The sequence below is a fragment of the Rhea pennata genome, chromosome 28 (genome assembly GCF_028389875.1).
Source record: "Rhea pennata isolate bPtePen1 chromosome 28, bPtePen1.pri, whole genome shotgun sequence".
NCBI classification, from domain to species: Eukaryota; Metazoa; Chordata; class Aves; order Rheiformes; family Rheidae; genus Rhea; species Rhea pennata.
The window spans coordinates 5214390-5226931 of record NC_084690.1 but is presented as its reverse complement, the minus strand read 5'-3'; the positions used below and the strand labels follow the sequence as shown (position 1 = coordinate 5226931).

The 12542-nt window shown below is 60.0% G+C and overlaps 1 protein-coding gene across 5 annotated transcripts in view; it reads right to left on the bottom strand.

Annotated features, from left to right (window-relative positions):
* Positions 1-296: 296 nt before the first annotated feature.
* Positions 297-12542, bottom strand: part of TACC1 (transforming acidic coiled-coil containing protein 1) — a 31495-nt gene continuing 19249 nt past the window's right edge. For 4 of the 5 annotated variants that reach the window (XM_062597017.1, XM_062597020.1, XM_062597016.1 and 1 more), the window contains 10 exons: positions 10371-10431; positions 9946-10144; positions 8114-8169; positions 6764-6898; positions 6533-6609; positions 6335-6378; positions 6064-6224; positions 5471-5577; positions 4682-4802; positions 297-4146 (listed from right to left, as the gene is read on the bottom strand). In XM_062597017.1, coding sequence (XP_062453001.1) covers positions 4078-4146; positions 4682-4802; positions 5471-5577; positions 6064-6224; positions 6335-6378; positions 6533-6609; positions 6764-6898; positions 8114-8169; positions 9946-10144; positions 10371-10431 — 1030 coding nt within the window. In that variant the 3' untranslated portion in view covers positions 297-4077. The remainder of the gene's footprint in view (positions 4147-4681; positions 4803-5470; positions 5578-6063; positions 6225-6334; positions 6379-6532; positions 6610-6763; positions 6899-8113; positions 8170-9945; positions 10145-10370; positions 10432-12542) is intronic. The other variant, XM_062597018.1, reaches the window with a different exon arrangement.

The following is a 12542-nucleotide window of genomic DNA, read 5'->3' as shown; positions in this document are numbered from 1 at the left end:
GCTGCTGCAGCGGCTGGTCCCAGGCGTAGGGCGCTCCGGTGGCTGCAGCACAGCTTAGGGAAATCTGCCATGCACAGCATTTAAGCGTGATAGGAATTAACAGGGCACTCAAAGTCATTCTAGGTGTGAATTTCAGAGTTTATAAAAGCAGGGTTCAGGAATGGATGCCAACCATGCTGCTTTGAAATCAGAAGAATTATCAACCCTATTAATGAGGCAGAATCAGGTCTTTCCTAGAAGGTAAAGCCGGCTTCTCTAAAAATGCATCACCAATCTTCTAACAAATACCAAGAAGCTTTCAAGAGTGGTAAACACAATTTTTATTCAGGCAATGAAACATGGAAAAAATATATTAGTAATCATTATAATAATCTCATTTGTGTGAGTATAACTCTTACAAATATTTACCTGACATATAAAAGGGAAATTATTGTACGTATAAAATTTATGTTGATGGCAGTTACATACATTGTACAAAGCAATCTTGGTAGTAGTCAATGCAAAGATGAAGTCCTCCTGCCTCGATGTGGGCGGGCGCTCTGCAAGGACAGGGTGGAAGCGGATTTGCAGTGAGGATGATTACTCATTGGCACTTCACTGTAGACAAGATCTACGGGCAAATGCACACTTGCAAACAGTGCAACTAGCAACATTAACCAGGCAGGCACCCTCAACTGTTAGAACCAGACATTGAAATTCTAGTGCGAGAGAAAGAAAGAGAAGACGAATGCACCCACGCTCGGCTCTCACTGCGTGGGTATTTGCAAAGCTCCCTGCACTGGTAACGCTTCTTGGCTTGAACACGGGGAAGCACGTGAATACTGCTGTGTTCCCAAGACACTTGAGGAAATTACTCTGCAACATGACTGCGATGGGCTCCCTGACCTGGGAACAGCAGGGACTCTCACGCTCTTCTCCAAACGCTGTTGATTAGCAAAAGATGGAGCCATGCCTTTGTAGCCTCGCAGAGAAGGAGCTGCAGGAACCGAGCCAGGCCTCGCCGCAGCTCTGCTCCCGGCTCTGCGTGCCAGAAAGCAGCACACGAGAGGCAACAGTCTTGCCCATTTAAAGTTACAAACAGACGCCTTCTATTATATATAACTATAACCATTATATATATATTTATATATATGTAACTATAACCATATTATAGTTAATAAATCATTCCTTAGGAATCTTCTTTGCCCAGATTGTAAGTGCATGCTGACAGGCACAGAAACGGAGCAGCGGTCGGATGACAGAGGCAGTGAAAGTGCAACCACGGGACACCAGGGAGCAGGGAGAAGTGGGAAGATGCTGCCAGAGCAGATTATTGCTGTGGGAGCAGCTCTCCACACACAGCCTTGCCTCTCACACTGCTCCTCTCGCAGTGGAGGGAAGACTGCAGGATTTACTTCATAACAGACAAGCTACAACTCTGGGTAGCTGCTGAAAGTGGTGAAATCAAAACTTCCCAAACTGGAAACCACCCCAAATTAACTTTTCACAAGCCTCAGGAACTTGTGCAATTCTGCTTTCCTTCCAATTTCTGAATAAGATGCAAAGGGACAAACCCAAATCCCCAAGATAAGATGAGTCTCAAGGTTTCTAATCAAACTTGAGAGCCCCTCCGAAGGTCCCGAAGTGCAGCACATCCCGTGATCGGCACCTCCTGGAGGTCGCTCCTCACTATGGTCACCATCACCCTGCAAAAGCCCCGGCTAACGGCAGCCAACAGAGGGTTGCTCGCAGTAAGGCCAGGAAGGCCCTTTTGGAGCTGGACACACGTGAGAATAAGTAAAGAAGAAAATGATGCTAGTCTAGAGGTCCCAAATGCTGGTGAAATGGAGGAACGGGAGTCATGCTCCAGTGGGCTGTGGTTGGCACATTGATTCCCTGGACTGGAACTGCCTTTGCAGACCATCTCGTAGAGCTTGTTTTTACCAGTGTATTAGAAGGATGTGCAGGAAGAAAAAAGAGAAAAGAAAAGGTTTTTCTTTTCCACCAGCTGTGCAAGGAACTGACTATTTGGCAGAAAGCGGCAGGTCCACCCCTCCGAATGGCCTCGGCCGCCTGCTCCCTCTCTGCACCGCTAACAGCCCCTCCGCGCGTTAACCAGGAGGTTGCCCACGCATCCGTGAGCTGTCATGTGCTAGGGCAGGCTGCCATCATCTTCGCTGCCTAGGTGTATAATAAAGTCTCTCTATACATAATATAACTAATAAAATATCTATCAGGTATATGGCTCTGGTTTAAACAGATGCTCGCACTACATGCTCAACACAGGGAACTAGAAAATAGAGGGAAAACAGCTTGACTCTGTTACAAAAAGATAGCAGCAAAAAGGTTTGCTGAAGTTGTAGGTAGGCTGGGTAGGAAACAGTCAAAAGAGCAGATTTCCCTTATTTGACACTTTACCACTATCCATTCAAGGTGATAATACAGAATCCTCTGCCACTACAGCTAGTGCCTTATTCGATCTATCTATCTGCTTTCTGGAGGACCTGACTGCTTTGCACTGACCCTGAGAGGAAGTGCTGCAAAGCGCGGTTCCCAGGCACGGCGAGGGAGCCCGGAGCCGAGCACCCGGGGCGGCCGGCAGCGCACGCGGCGAGACGCGCGGGCAGGCTGGCTCCGGCACCGGCATCACCAGGAGGGCACGCACCCGGGCCCTACGCGTGCATCGAACACGCGTCACCCTGCAGAGCTCCTCGGGTCCCGCTGCAGCACAAAGGCAACCTCAGCAATTCTGCTCGAGCTGGGCATGGCCAGAAAGGAAAACGTCTTTGAAATACAGCCTGCGTGGAAATTCAGATTTTGTTTTGCATCCAGTCAGATTTAGGCTGATTATTTTTTGGCTGTCTGGATCTGGCTTTGCTTGTAAAAGCTGGGTTTTGTTTGTTTCTCATAGCAGTCAATGCTGTATGGGCATTTCTGACAGCAGCACAAGAGCCAGAGTGTTATTGCACTCTTCATTGCCTTTCTGTTCTGGTTAGGAAAAATGATCTTTAGGTCAGCAGAATCATGAAGAAGTCTAGGGTTTGCTTCCTTCCTTCTACAACAGCTATGGTGGGGGACTAACCTCCCTGCAGCTTGTGGGACCAACAGCACCGCGCTTGGCTTTACATGTTTTAAAGCAGACTAGAAACCCACATAACAAGTGTCAGGAAGTGCTGGGGTGAACAGCAGAACAGCCGCAGGGAGGAAGGACGGGTCCCAGCTCTCCAGAACCGAGATCTTCCCCATTTCTCTGAGCAAACTACCCCCGGCTGCAGAGGTCTCCAGCACTCAGCTGTGCTCTCTTCGAGAAGGCTTGAAGTGACCACGGCCGAGCAGCCATCTCTGTGCTCCCTTGGGCAATGGGATGTGCAGGAGGACTGTGCTGGATTGGAAGAGGTCAGCGGAGAGCCCGAGTGCAATGCTAATAAAGTGCACGAACGCGGAGGGACGTGAGCTTCCTTCCCTAGAGGCCAGCACGGCTAGGGATCAGGATGTGCTGTGCCGTGTTTCACCGGTGTACAAGAGGCATGGGTCATCCCCATGAAAACTACCCCCTCCCCCAAACCTATCTACTGCCAAGCCACTTCACCCGTGCTCCGCTCAACCTGCACGAGACCCGCCACTGCGCCTGGGACCTTGCCCACATCTCAGGGCAAGACCCACCGCGCTGTCAGATCCATCTAATGAGAAAAGAAAATCAGTGGCAGATCTCGTGCGAGCACAGCTGGAGCCTGCTCCCACACCCGGGGTGCCAGAGCCCTGGAAGCCACCGCACCGCTGGGGACAGTGCAGATGGACCGCACGGCTGGCCAGGGAGCTGGCTGGCCCCAAGGGGAGCACATGCATCCTGCCTGGCTGCAGAGAACTGAGCCAAGCCCTGGCACCCGTTGAGGCTCTCGAGCCTAGGAAATAACCGGAGACTAGGACATCGCGAGGACCGTGTTGGAGGTGAGGCTGCGGAGTCCGGCAGCCAAGCGGGAGGCAGCTGCACGCATGTGCTTCTCTGCTAAGGGGGGTTATCCTGGGTAATAAGGCAAGGTGCTTGAAGGTACAAGAAAAGCGGCCAAGTGCACAGTGCTGGACGAGGGGTGGTGAGACTCAGTCTGTCCTTCCCAGCTTCGCTATCAGCTCATCGCAGATCTTGGTCAGCTCCTCAATCTCCTGGTTCTGAAAGAAAAGCAGACCTTGAGGACCCCTGCTGTGGCACCAGATGGGGATTAAGCCCAGGTCCATCTGCCACTGAGTCAGCGCACGAAGCTCCACCAGCAGAATGTGCAGCTGGGCTCCTGCCCCTGCCCCTGCACAGCTCCTCCATACAGCACCCAGGTGCCACAGGGTACGCAGGCTCAGATCTTCTCATCCCCTAACACACCCAGCTGTGTTTGTGGCACGGAGACCCCCGCAGCTCTGGCTGTCCAGTTCTGCTGTTACTCAACCCACATGTCCATTTGCTGGCAAGCTCTGCCCATGCTCCCAGATAGCTCAACACGTGTCAGCCCAGCTCTGGAGGCCACATCACTGCACACACCTCTGCCTAAGACTGGGCAGAGCTCACATTTCCTTGCAAGAGGACAAGCTGTACACCGAAAAGCACTTTCAGGGCCAAAAACCCAAAGACCACTTCCAGCACCAAGGAGACGCTCAGAGCAGCCAAACCTGCAGGTACTGCAGCAATCCAGAGTGAAAGCAGTGGGATTTTTACCTTCTGCTGGAGGGCTCTCTCCAGGGACTCCACCTTCATCTGCTCTTTGCGGAGGCCAGCGTGCAGCGCCGCGCTCTCAGCTTTCGCCTTTGTGCGCACCTGGGCGATCTCCTCGTTGGCTCTTCGTGGGGTTGGGAGAGAAAGAGACAGCGGTTATGTCTTTGCAGGCAGCCAGGGGAGGTTTCCCTGCACAACAGAGTTGCGCTCTGCATGAAGCTGGATTAGGTAACTCCTCTAAACTCTGGTATGGAAACTCTGCTTTCTCATGGCTAACCTAAACCAGCTCCTCATCCATTTAGCTCAGGGCTCAGATGCATGAGCAGGCACTCTGAGCTGCTGCACATCAGCTTAGCCAGGATAACTGCATGACCCCCTTTGCACACAAGAAATACGAGCTCAGCTGAAATGTGGGAACTTTTTAAGCTATTGCAAATATACTTTGCACCTCAGGGCCTCCATTAAAAAAGCTAAGCAGAAGATCAGGGATTTGTGCTGGATTAATTATATCCATTTAAACTCACATCTGAGGTTATAAACAGCAGCTTTTCACATTAATAAGCTCTTGGCTTCTAACCTCAGAAATGCAAGTGGAGACCAGTGCTGAACAACATCTCAGACACCAGTGCTGGACAGGGCTGTTCACGTGAGCCTCTCTGAGTTTTGCCATGCCTCTAGGAATAGACCCCACTGAAGGAAAGCATGAAAAGCCACCTGCTCTCTTCCCTCTCACCAGCATCTAGAAAGGGCCAATCTGCATTTCACATAGCCCGATGTAAACGCGATGCATACCTGTCTAACTTTTCTTCTGCATGGACTTTCAGGGCCTGATATCGCTGCTCTTCTTGCTTGACCCGGGCTAAATAATCTTGAGCACACTTTTTCAAAGCTTCTTCATTCTGGAAAATAAAGTACATCCATCTGAACAGGGACTGGGCACAGAGGTACTACTCTGATCTATCGTGCTCTGAACACAACAGAAAGAAGATTTTGATAGGTCCAGTTTCTCACTTATGCTGGAGCCTTTTATCCAGCTGGCAGCACGGAAAAGCCCTTGGGTAAACAGAGCCTGTGTTTTTAAGGGTGCATTGCCCTGGCATCTGCTCTTGCCTTAGATGCAGCGTCTCACAGGTTAAACGGAGAACACTAGCAAGAATATGGAGACAAACACGCTCTCTGAGAGCCCAGCTCCCACCACCGACTTCCTGTGACACTCACAAGCCTCTTCTGCTCGTTTATCAAGGCAGAGGAGAGCAAGCAGATAAACAGCCTTCTGCAAAGCACCGCGTGGGACTGAAGGGAGCTGCAGCATTGCTGCATGGGATGGGGTGAGGCCACGCTGCTCTCAGCACTGGCAGAGGAAGAGGAACCCAAGAGGTAAGGACCTTCTTGAAGCCTTCCAGGACGCCCTTCAGGTTTTCATATCTCCTAAAGAGGTCCGACAGGGACCTCTCCACAGAGTTTAAGTCTGCCAGGGCCTGGTCCTTCTCCATCGTGAGCTGCTGGAGGTTCTTCTGAGACGTCATGTTTGTCCTCTGCTCATCCTCTGCGAGGAAGAACGGAAAGCACGTAGGACATGGCGACAGCGCGGGGCCCGCGTGCGGGTGGAGGCACACGCCAGCACCAGGTCCATGCCACGCGGGGCAGAGGCCTTACCTATCATCTGGGCAATGGTCTTCTCATACTCGGCCACGATTTTCCTAGAAGGGAGGAGGAAAGAGCAGGAGAGAGGCGACGTTTTGCAGACGAGCTGCCCCGGGGCGCGGCGGAGGGAGGCAGAGGCGCTCGCCCACGGGAACGGGTGGTCCAGCCCCGCTCCCGGGGCCGGGTGGACCGCGCCGGCCGGGCCCTCACCTCATCTCCAGGACCTCCTGCCGGCTCTCCTCGTATTTCTTCTTCCACTCGTTCGCTTCTATCTCCTTGGCGATGATCTAGGTAGCGGCAGACACGAGCCCCTGGGCAGGTGCCCCCCGCCCGCAGCGCCCGGCAGCGCTCGGTCTCGCCCGCGTCCCCGCACCCGCGGCAGGCGGGGGCCGCGGCGCCGGCGCCTCCTCCCCCCCCCCGGCACCTCCTGGCACGCGTTACCTCCTCCCGGATGAGCGTGAGCACCGCCGCCTTCTCCGGCTCGCTGAGGCAGATGCCGTCCAGGGGGCTCTCGCGCCCGCCCGCGCTGCCCACCGGCGCGGGGGCTTTCTCCACCGAGCACAGCCCAGGGCTGCCCTGCGGGCAGAGCCGTCCGTCGCGGACGCGGCATCGCTCCGGCTTTCCTCTCGCCCTCGCCTTGGGGGGACCCGCGCGGGGCCCTTCGGACGCCCCCACGCCCGGCACCTCCCGGCGCTTTCGCTCCGGCCCCGCGGGGCTCCGCTCCTCCCGCAGATCGGCGGTGCCGGCGCGGGGCCCCCCGGGAAGGGCCGTGGCAGGGCTCCCGCCGCCGTGCCCGTCCCATCCCTTCTCTCGGGGGCTCCCCCCGCTGCAAAGGCCCCCGAAACGCGCTCCTCCCGCCGGAGGCTTACACCTCCGCCTCTCCTCCACGGGCGACGGTGACGCCCCGCGCAGCCATTGCCTTGGCAACCGGCTGCAAGGCCACAAATAGCGGAGAGCTGCGGAGGAGCCAGCCAGCGTTTCTGCAGTGTTTTGGAAACGAAAGCGGTCTCGCTGCCCGCCTCCTCCCCCAGCGCAGGCTGTCGCTGGGATGCAAGCGCCGGCGCTCCCGCGAGCTCGCCCAGCTCCGCGGCGGGGGCTGCGCGCGAGCAGCGCGCCCCGGAGCGGCCCGAGCAGCGGGCTCGCCTCGCCGGACGCCCTTGCGGGGCTTAGCGGGGTTAAACCTGCCCCCGAGCAAGGCGTTCTGCTGATGCTGCTAATCCCGCTGTCACCTGTCCGCGCGGCTGCGGCCGGGGCAGGCGAGCGGAGCTGGCGGCGTGCCGCGCTCGCCGCGCGTCCGGCCGGGCTGCTTTATTAACCGCCCGCGGGGTCCCGCCAGCGGCCCGCGAGGACCACGGCTAACGGCGCGGCCGGCAGACGACGCGGTGCCGGCCGCCCCGTCCCGCGGCTCGGCCCGTCCCCGCGCGCCGCCGTTAACGCCGCGGCCCTGCCGCCTCCCGCCGCCCCCGCGGCAGCCCACCGCGCAGGGCAGCCTCCCCGCCGGGCTCCCCGCGGGCTGCCGGAAACCACCGCTGCCCTCGTTACCCGCCCCGGGCCCGCCTGAGCGGCTCCGGAACCGCAGCGCCCAGAGCCGCTTCCTGCCGGGAGGCTCCGGTTGCGCCTGCGGGATTAGGAGCAACGTTCGCGGCAGCTTCCCGCCTCCCGCTCCGCACGCGCCCGGCAGCGGTGCAGGGGGGCCGGGGCCGGCGCACGGCCCCGCCGCGCCCGCGCCCGCGCCCGCGCCCTTCCCTGGGACCCGCCGCGCAGCCCCTGCTCGAGGGAAGGGGCACTCACGGGCAGGAGGCCAGGGCCGTCCTTCTCCAGCTGCTTGGAGGTCTCCTTCTCAAAGCCTAGAAACGGGGAAACACAAGAGTTCAGCTGCCTGCGATGGACACTCGGGCTGGAGAAGCGGATGTGCTAGGATGGAGAGGTGTACGGCAGGGCCTCCACGTCCCCCAAAAGCTCCCCTGTGCCTGGCTCCCGGCCCTGCATGGGGCTGGGCGGGAAGGATGCACTCCAGCCAGCCTCTCCTGCACTGCCAGGGCTGGAAACCAACACTTCCCTCTGGCGGCAACGCAGCCCTGTGCATCTGTCCCGGCAGCTGTCATACCAGCAATTCCCCAGGACGGCGGGGGGCTGAGAAGAAAGGAAGACGCAGCGGAGAGTTTGTATTTTGCAAGCTGGGCTGGCTCGCACGGGGCAGGAGGCGCTCCGCGAGCAGCGCTCTGCGCCTGGGATAAAGCGCAGCTGCTCCGTCCGCTCCGAACAGCACAAACCCCGGCCCCGCGCCAGCTGGGCCTGCCGCAAGCCGAAGGAGGTGCCGCAGGGCCCCGTCTGTTCTTGGGGGCAGCGCTGGAGAGGAGATAAAAGCTGTCTCCACTAGTCCCCCGTGCGCCGGACCCCCTGCCGTCTCACACGGCTTGGGATATAACTTACGAAGCTCCTTCATAAACAACTGCAAACACGATCCATTATTCATCTGTGAACGGGGCAGGGAAAAGCGTATTCCCAGGACACCGCTACGAAGGGAAGGAGGCAACGTAGCGCGCTCCGCCTGCAGCTCTCCCGTTTGCCCCTGCCCCCTCGCCGGCACCGAGCCCGTGCACGCCTGCTCGGCCCACCCGGACGAGCGGCGACAAACAAGACCTCCCAGGCCCTTAGCTGGCTACCAAATTTTTCCTCTTCTGAGGAACAAAGAGCTGTTTTCACAAAAGACAAAACAGCTCCTGAGAGGTCTGCAGCTCCTCCCGGCGTGCAAGAGAAATGATGGATGAATAACTGCACAGGAGACGGCTGCAAACCTTCAGGGCGACGGCTTCTGCCATTTGCACCTATAACTTCAATATTGATTAAATGTCGCGTTGCCTGGCTTTTAATTATTTTTTAACGGATTGGTCAGAGCAGCAAATTACGTAGAAGACAGACAGTGAAACAGCACCGGGAGCGTTAGCATAGCTCATCTGTGGCACGGTGGGGATCTCTACTAACCCCGCCACGGTGCTCCAACGGGCGCCGCGTCACGACGGCTCTGCTCCCGAGCGGGGCGGCCCCGCGAGCCCACGGCAGGGCTCGGGCTGCCGGCGTGGGCGCGTCCCCCGCTGAATTAACGGGGCTGCCGTGCTTGGAGCACCCGGACCTCTTTTGTTTTTTCTTTTCCTGTGCTGACATTTCTTCTATTTAGTATAAGCAAAATCAGCCTGCTCGTTACTTGTGTCCTGCCTCCGCTCGCTCACACGCAGCCAGCGAAAAACAAGCAGGACAGACGCCCTCAGCAACAGACCCGACTTCTGGCTCGCGGCTCTGCTCTAAGCCGCCCGCCCGTGGCGACGGGAGCGGAGTGGGCAGGGCGCCGGGGGCCCGGGCTGCCGCAGCCGCGGGGAGAGCGGGACGCTCCGAGGCACCGCTGCCGGCCCCGTCCTTCCCCCCGCGGCCCGGGGAAAGAGCCCGAACGGACCGGCGCCGACCTCTCCGTAACGGAAAGCCCGCGGCTGAGCGAGGGGAGGCTCCGTTAAAACGCCCGGCAGCCCGGCGGCGCACGCGGGAGGAGCTGGAGCTGCCGCCGCCGCAGCGGGATGCGCGCGGTGCCCGCGCCGGCGGGACCACGGGGCGCCCGGGGAGGCTCCTACCCGCCTCGGCGCCGAGCCGCGCCGCGGGCGCCGGCACGGCCGAGCACTCGAAGTACTCCAGGTCATCCTCCGGCTCCCCCTTCCTCTCCGGCCCGGGCGCTTTCTGCGCGGAGCTGGTGGAGGCCAGCTTCTCCTCGTCGGTGGCGCGTCCATCCCGGTTCGCAACGTCGGGGATTTCCGAGATCAGCGCTCCTTCATCCTGCAGGATCAAGGCACGGGGTTAAGCAGGGCTGGACTAATCGGAGGCGACCGGACGGTCGGCGGAGAGCGCCGGGAGCTCGTCGGCCGTGGACCAGCTGCTCCGGGCCAGCGCGGGAAGGCCTGGCAGACGCACGTGGGGCTCAGGACGGAGCGAACAACGAGCGAGGCGCTCGGACGGCTCCGTCCCGCCCAGCCCGCGGCTCCCGACGCTCGCTGCCGCGTACCTGAGCGCCGACGTCCAGGACCAGGGACTGCGCCTCGTACCGCTTCACCTTGCAGCCGCTCCTGGGGGAGAGAAGCGGGGGGCTGAGCGGCGGCGGGCGCCGCGGGCGGCCGGGCGAGGGGGCGCGGGCGGGACAGCCAAGCGGGGAGGCAGCCCCAGCGCTAGCGTTGCACCCTGCTCGCGCGCAGCACCGGCGAAACACCGAGGCAGAGCAAACGCCGGCACGCGCAGAAGGAGCGAGCGAAGAAAGCACACCGCAACACACCGTCTTCTATTTTGAGACGTTTATTCCTGTTGCTCCCCCAGCGAGGGTAAGGGCCAGAGACAGGGCGCCGAGGCACTGACGGAGAGAAAGGCGATTACCAAGGAGTCTGAAAGGAAAGCTTTCCCTCGCTCCCTCCTCGCGCTGCACGTCCGGCGGGGCGGCATCCCGAGGCCGGAGCGCACGCTGATTTTCCGCACGCAGGAAGCGCCGCCGCCGCTCTCCCCCCGCTCTGCCCCGGGCCCGTCTCCGCTGCGTCCAGCCGTTCCCCGAGCGGCTCAGGCACGCGCAGCCTGGGGCACGCAGCAGGGTGCTCGCAGGACCGAACCGCATCGCTCCTTTGCGCTTTGAACGCGCTCTCCGTCGCGATGGAAATGCCATCGCCAAGACGGGGGTCTTGCGGACTGGGCACGGCCGAGCTCAGGTTCCTCTTGCAGCACGTCCCGCGGCCGGGCGCCCTGCCGCGAGGAGGCTCTCGGGGGCTTCGCCGGCGGGGAAGCAGCACCGGGGCCCGTGGCTTTCAGGGGTTTCTATTCGCGGCCCCTCCTGGCCCCCGCAGCCGCCCAGGACCTGCCAGCCTTGGCGGCATCCCCAGCGCCTGCTTGCGGCCCCGGCTCTCGGGAGCTGCTTCGGGCTGAGCAGAGCAGGGGAGGCGGCGGCAGCCCGGCGGAGGCCGCCCGCTCCTGCTCCCGCTCCGCTGCCACGGGGCTTCGTTCCGCTTTGGCTCAGCCTGCACGAGGCAAAGCAAGGAGGCAGGGGACGCTGGCTGCGGCGCTGCAACGGCAGCGCGGACTCAGTAGATGAGACGATGCGCATGAAGCATCCGCCCGCCGCGCACGAAGGAGAGCTGTTCCCACACCCCGGGCACGAGCTCACACTCTACCGCCCTCTCGCTCCGCGGTTAGCAACCTCCCCTCGCTTTCTGCCAGGCCTGACTTTCCCAGAAGACAAATACTTGCTGAGCTGAAGACCGCCCACTACAAACTGGTCGGGGAGGGATCTCCTCCAGATTTGATGCTCCTCCACTGCAGAGCTGCCGGCAGGAATCTGAACAGATTCGCAGCGAGGCGTTGCGAGCTTTGTCGGATCAGCTCCCCACCCTTCTCCCTCCCTGGTCTTGCCATCCCACCACGCACGTGCTCCGGCAGAGCACCATGAGCAACGTGGCATGGCACAAGCAAATTTTGTTTGCATGTAAATATGTGCACCTCTGTCACGCTGAAAAATCCTGCTCAACTTCATTTTTCTCCATCACACCCTAATGCAAGTAGTTAAATCACAGCTCGCCACATCCCTCGCAATCTCCCTGCTCTCAGGGCGATCACGGTACGCTCTCCTGGGGACGGTGTTATCACACCATCTGGCAGCTGCTTTACCTCCCCCACCAACACCATGATAACAGCTCTGTAATTCGCAGGGACGGGGAAGCGCGGGAGAAGAAAGGACAGACGGACTGTCCGGGCTCCGAATCTGGGCACACCCGGGCACCCAGGGCCCCGCTCGCTGTGCCGACCGCTGGCGCTCGCAGCTGGGCCGGCCGCAGCCCGCAGAGCTGGGCAGAGCCGCCAGCCCGCAGTCCCGTGCGAAGGAAAGCGCCTTTTTAACCACCGTGCTGGGAAGAGGCAGCTCAGCCCTCAGCGGAGACACAGACGCCAGCACTTGCGGGGGGCTAAGGACTCCCCTGCTCTCTGCAGTGGGCTCGCTCACGTCCTGCCCCGTCAGCTTTGCTCCAGCCCCGTCTCCAAGCAGGACGTCCCAGACCAGCTCTGACCCCGCGCGAGCCCAGGCCCCCTCCCCGCCGCCCAGCTCCCTGCAAGCCGCCAAGCGGGTCCCCGTTCTCAAGGCGGGGGGAAAGGTCTGAAATGAGAGTGCTGTTTGGAGCACCATGAGGGCAAAGCCCCTCCGAGGTGC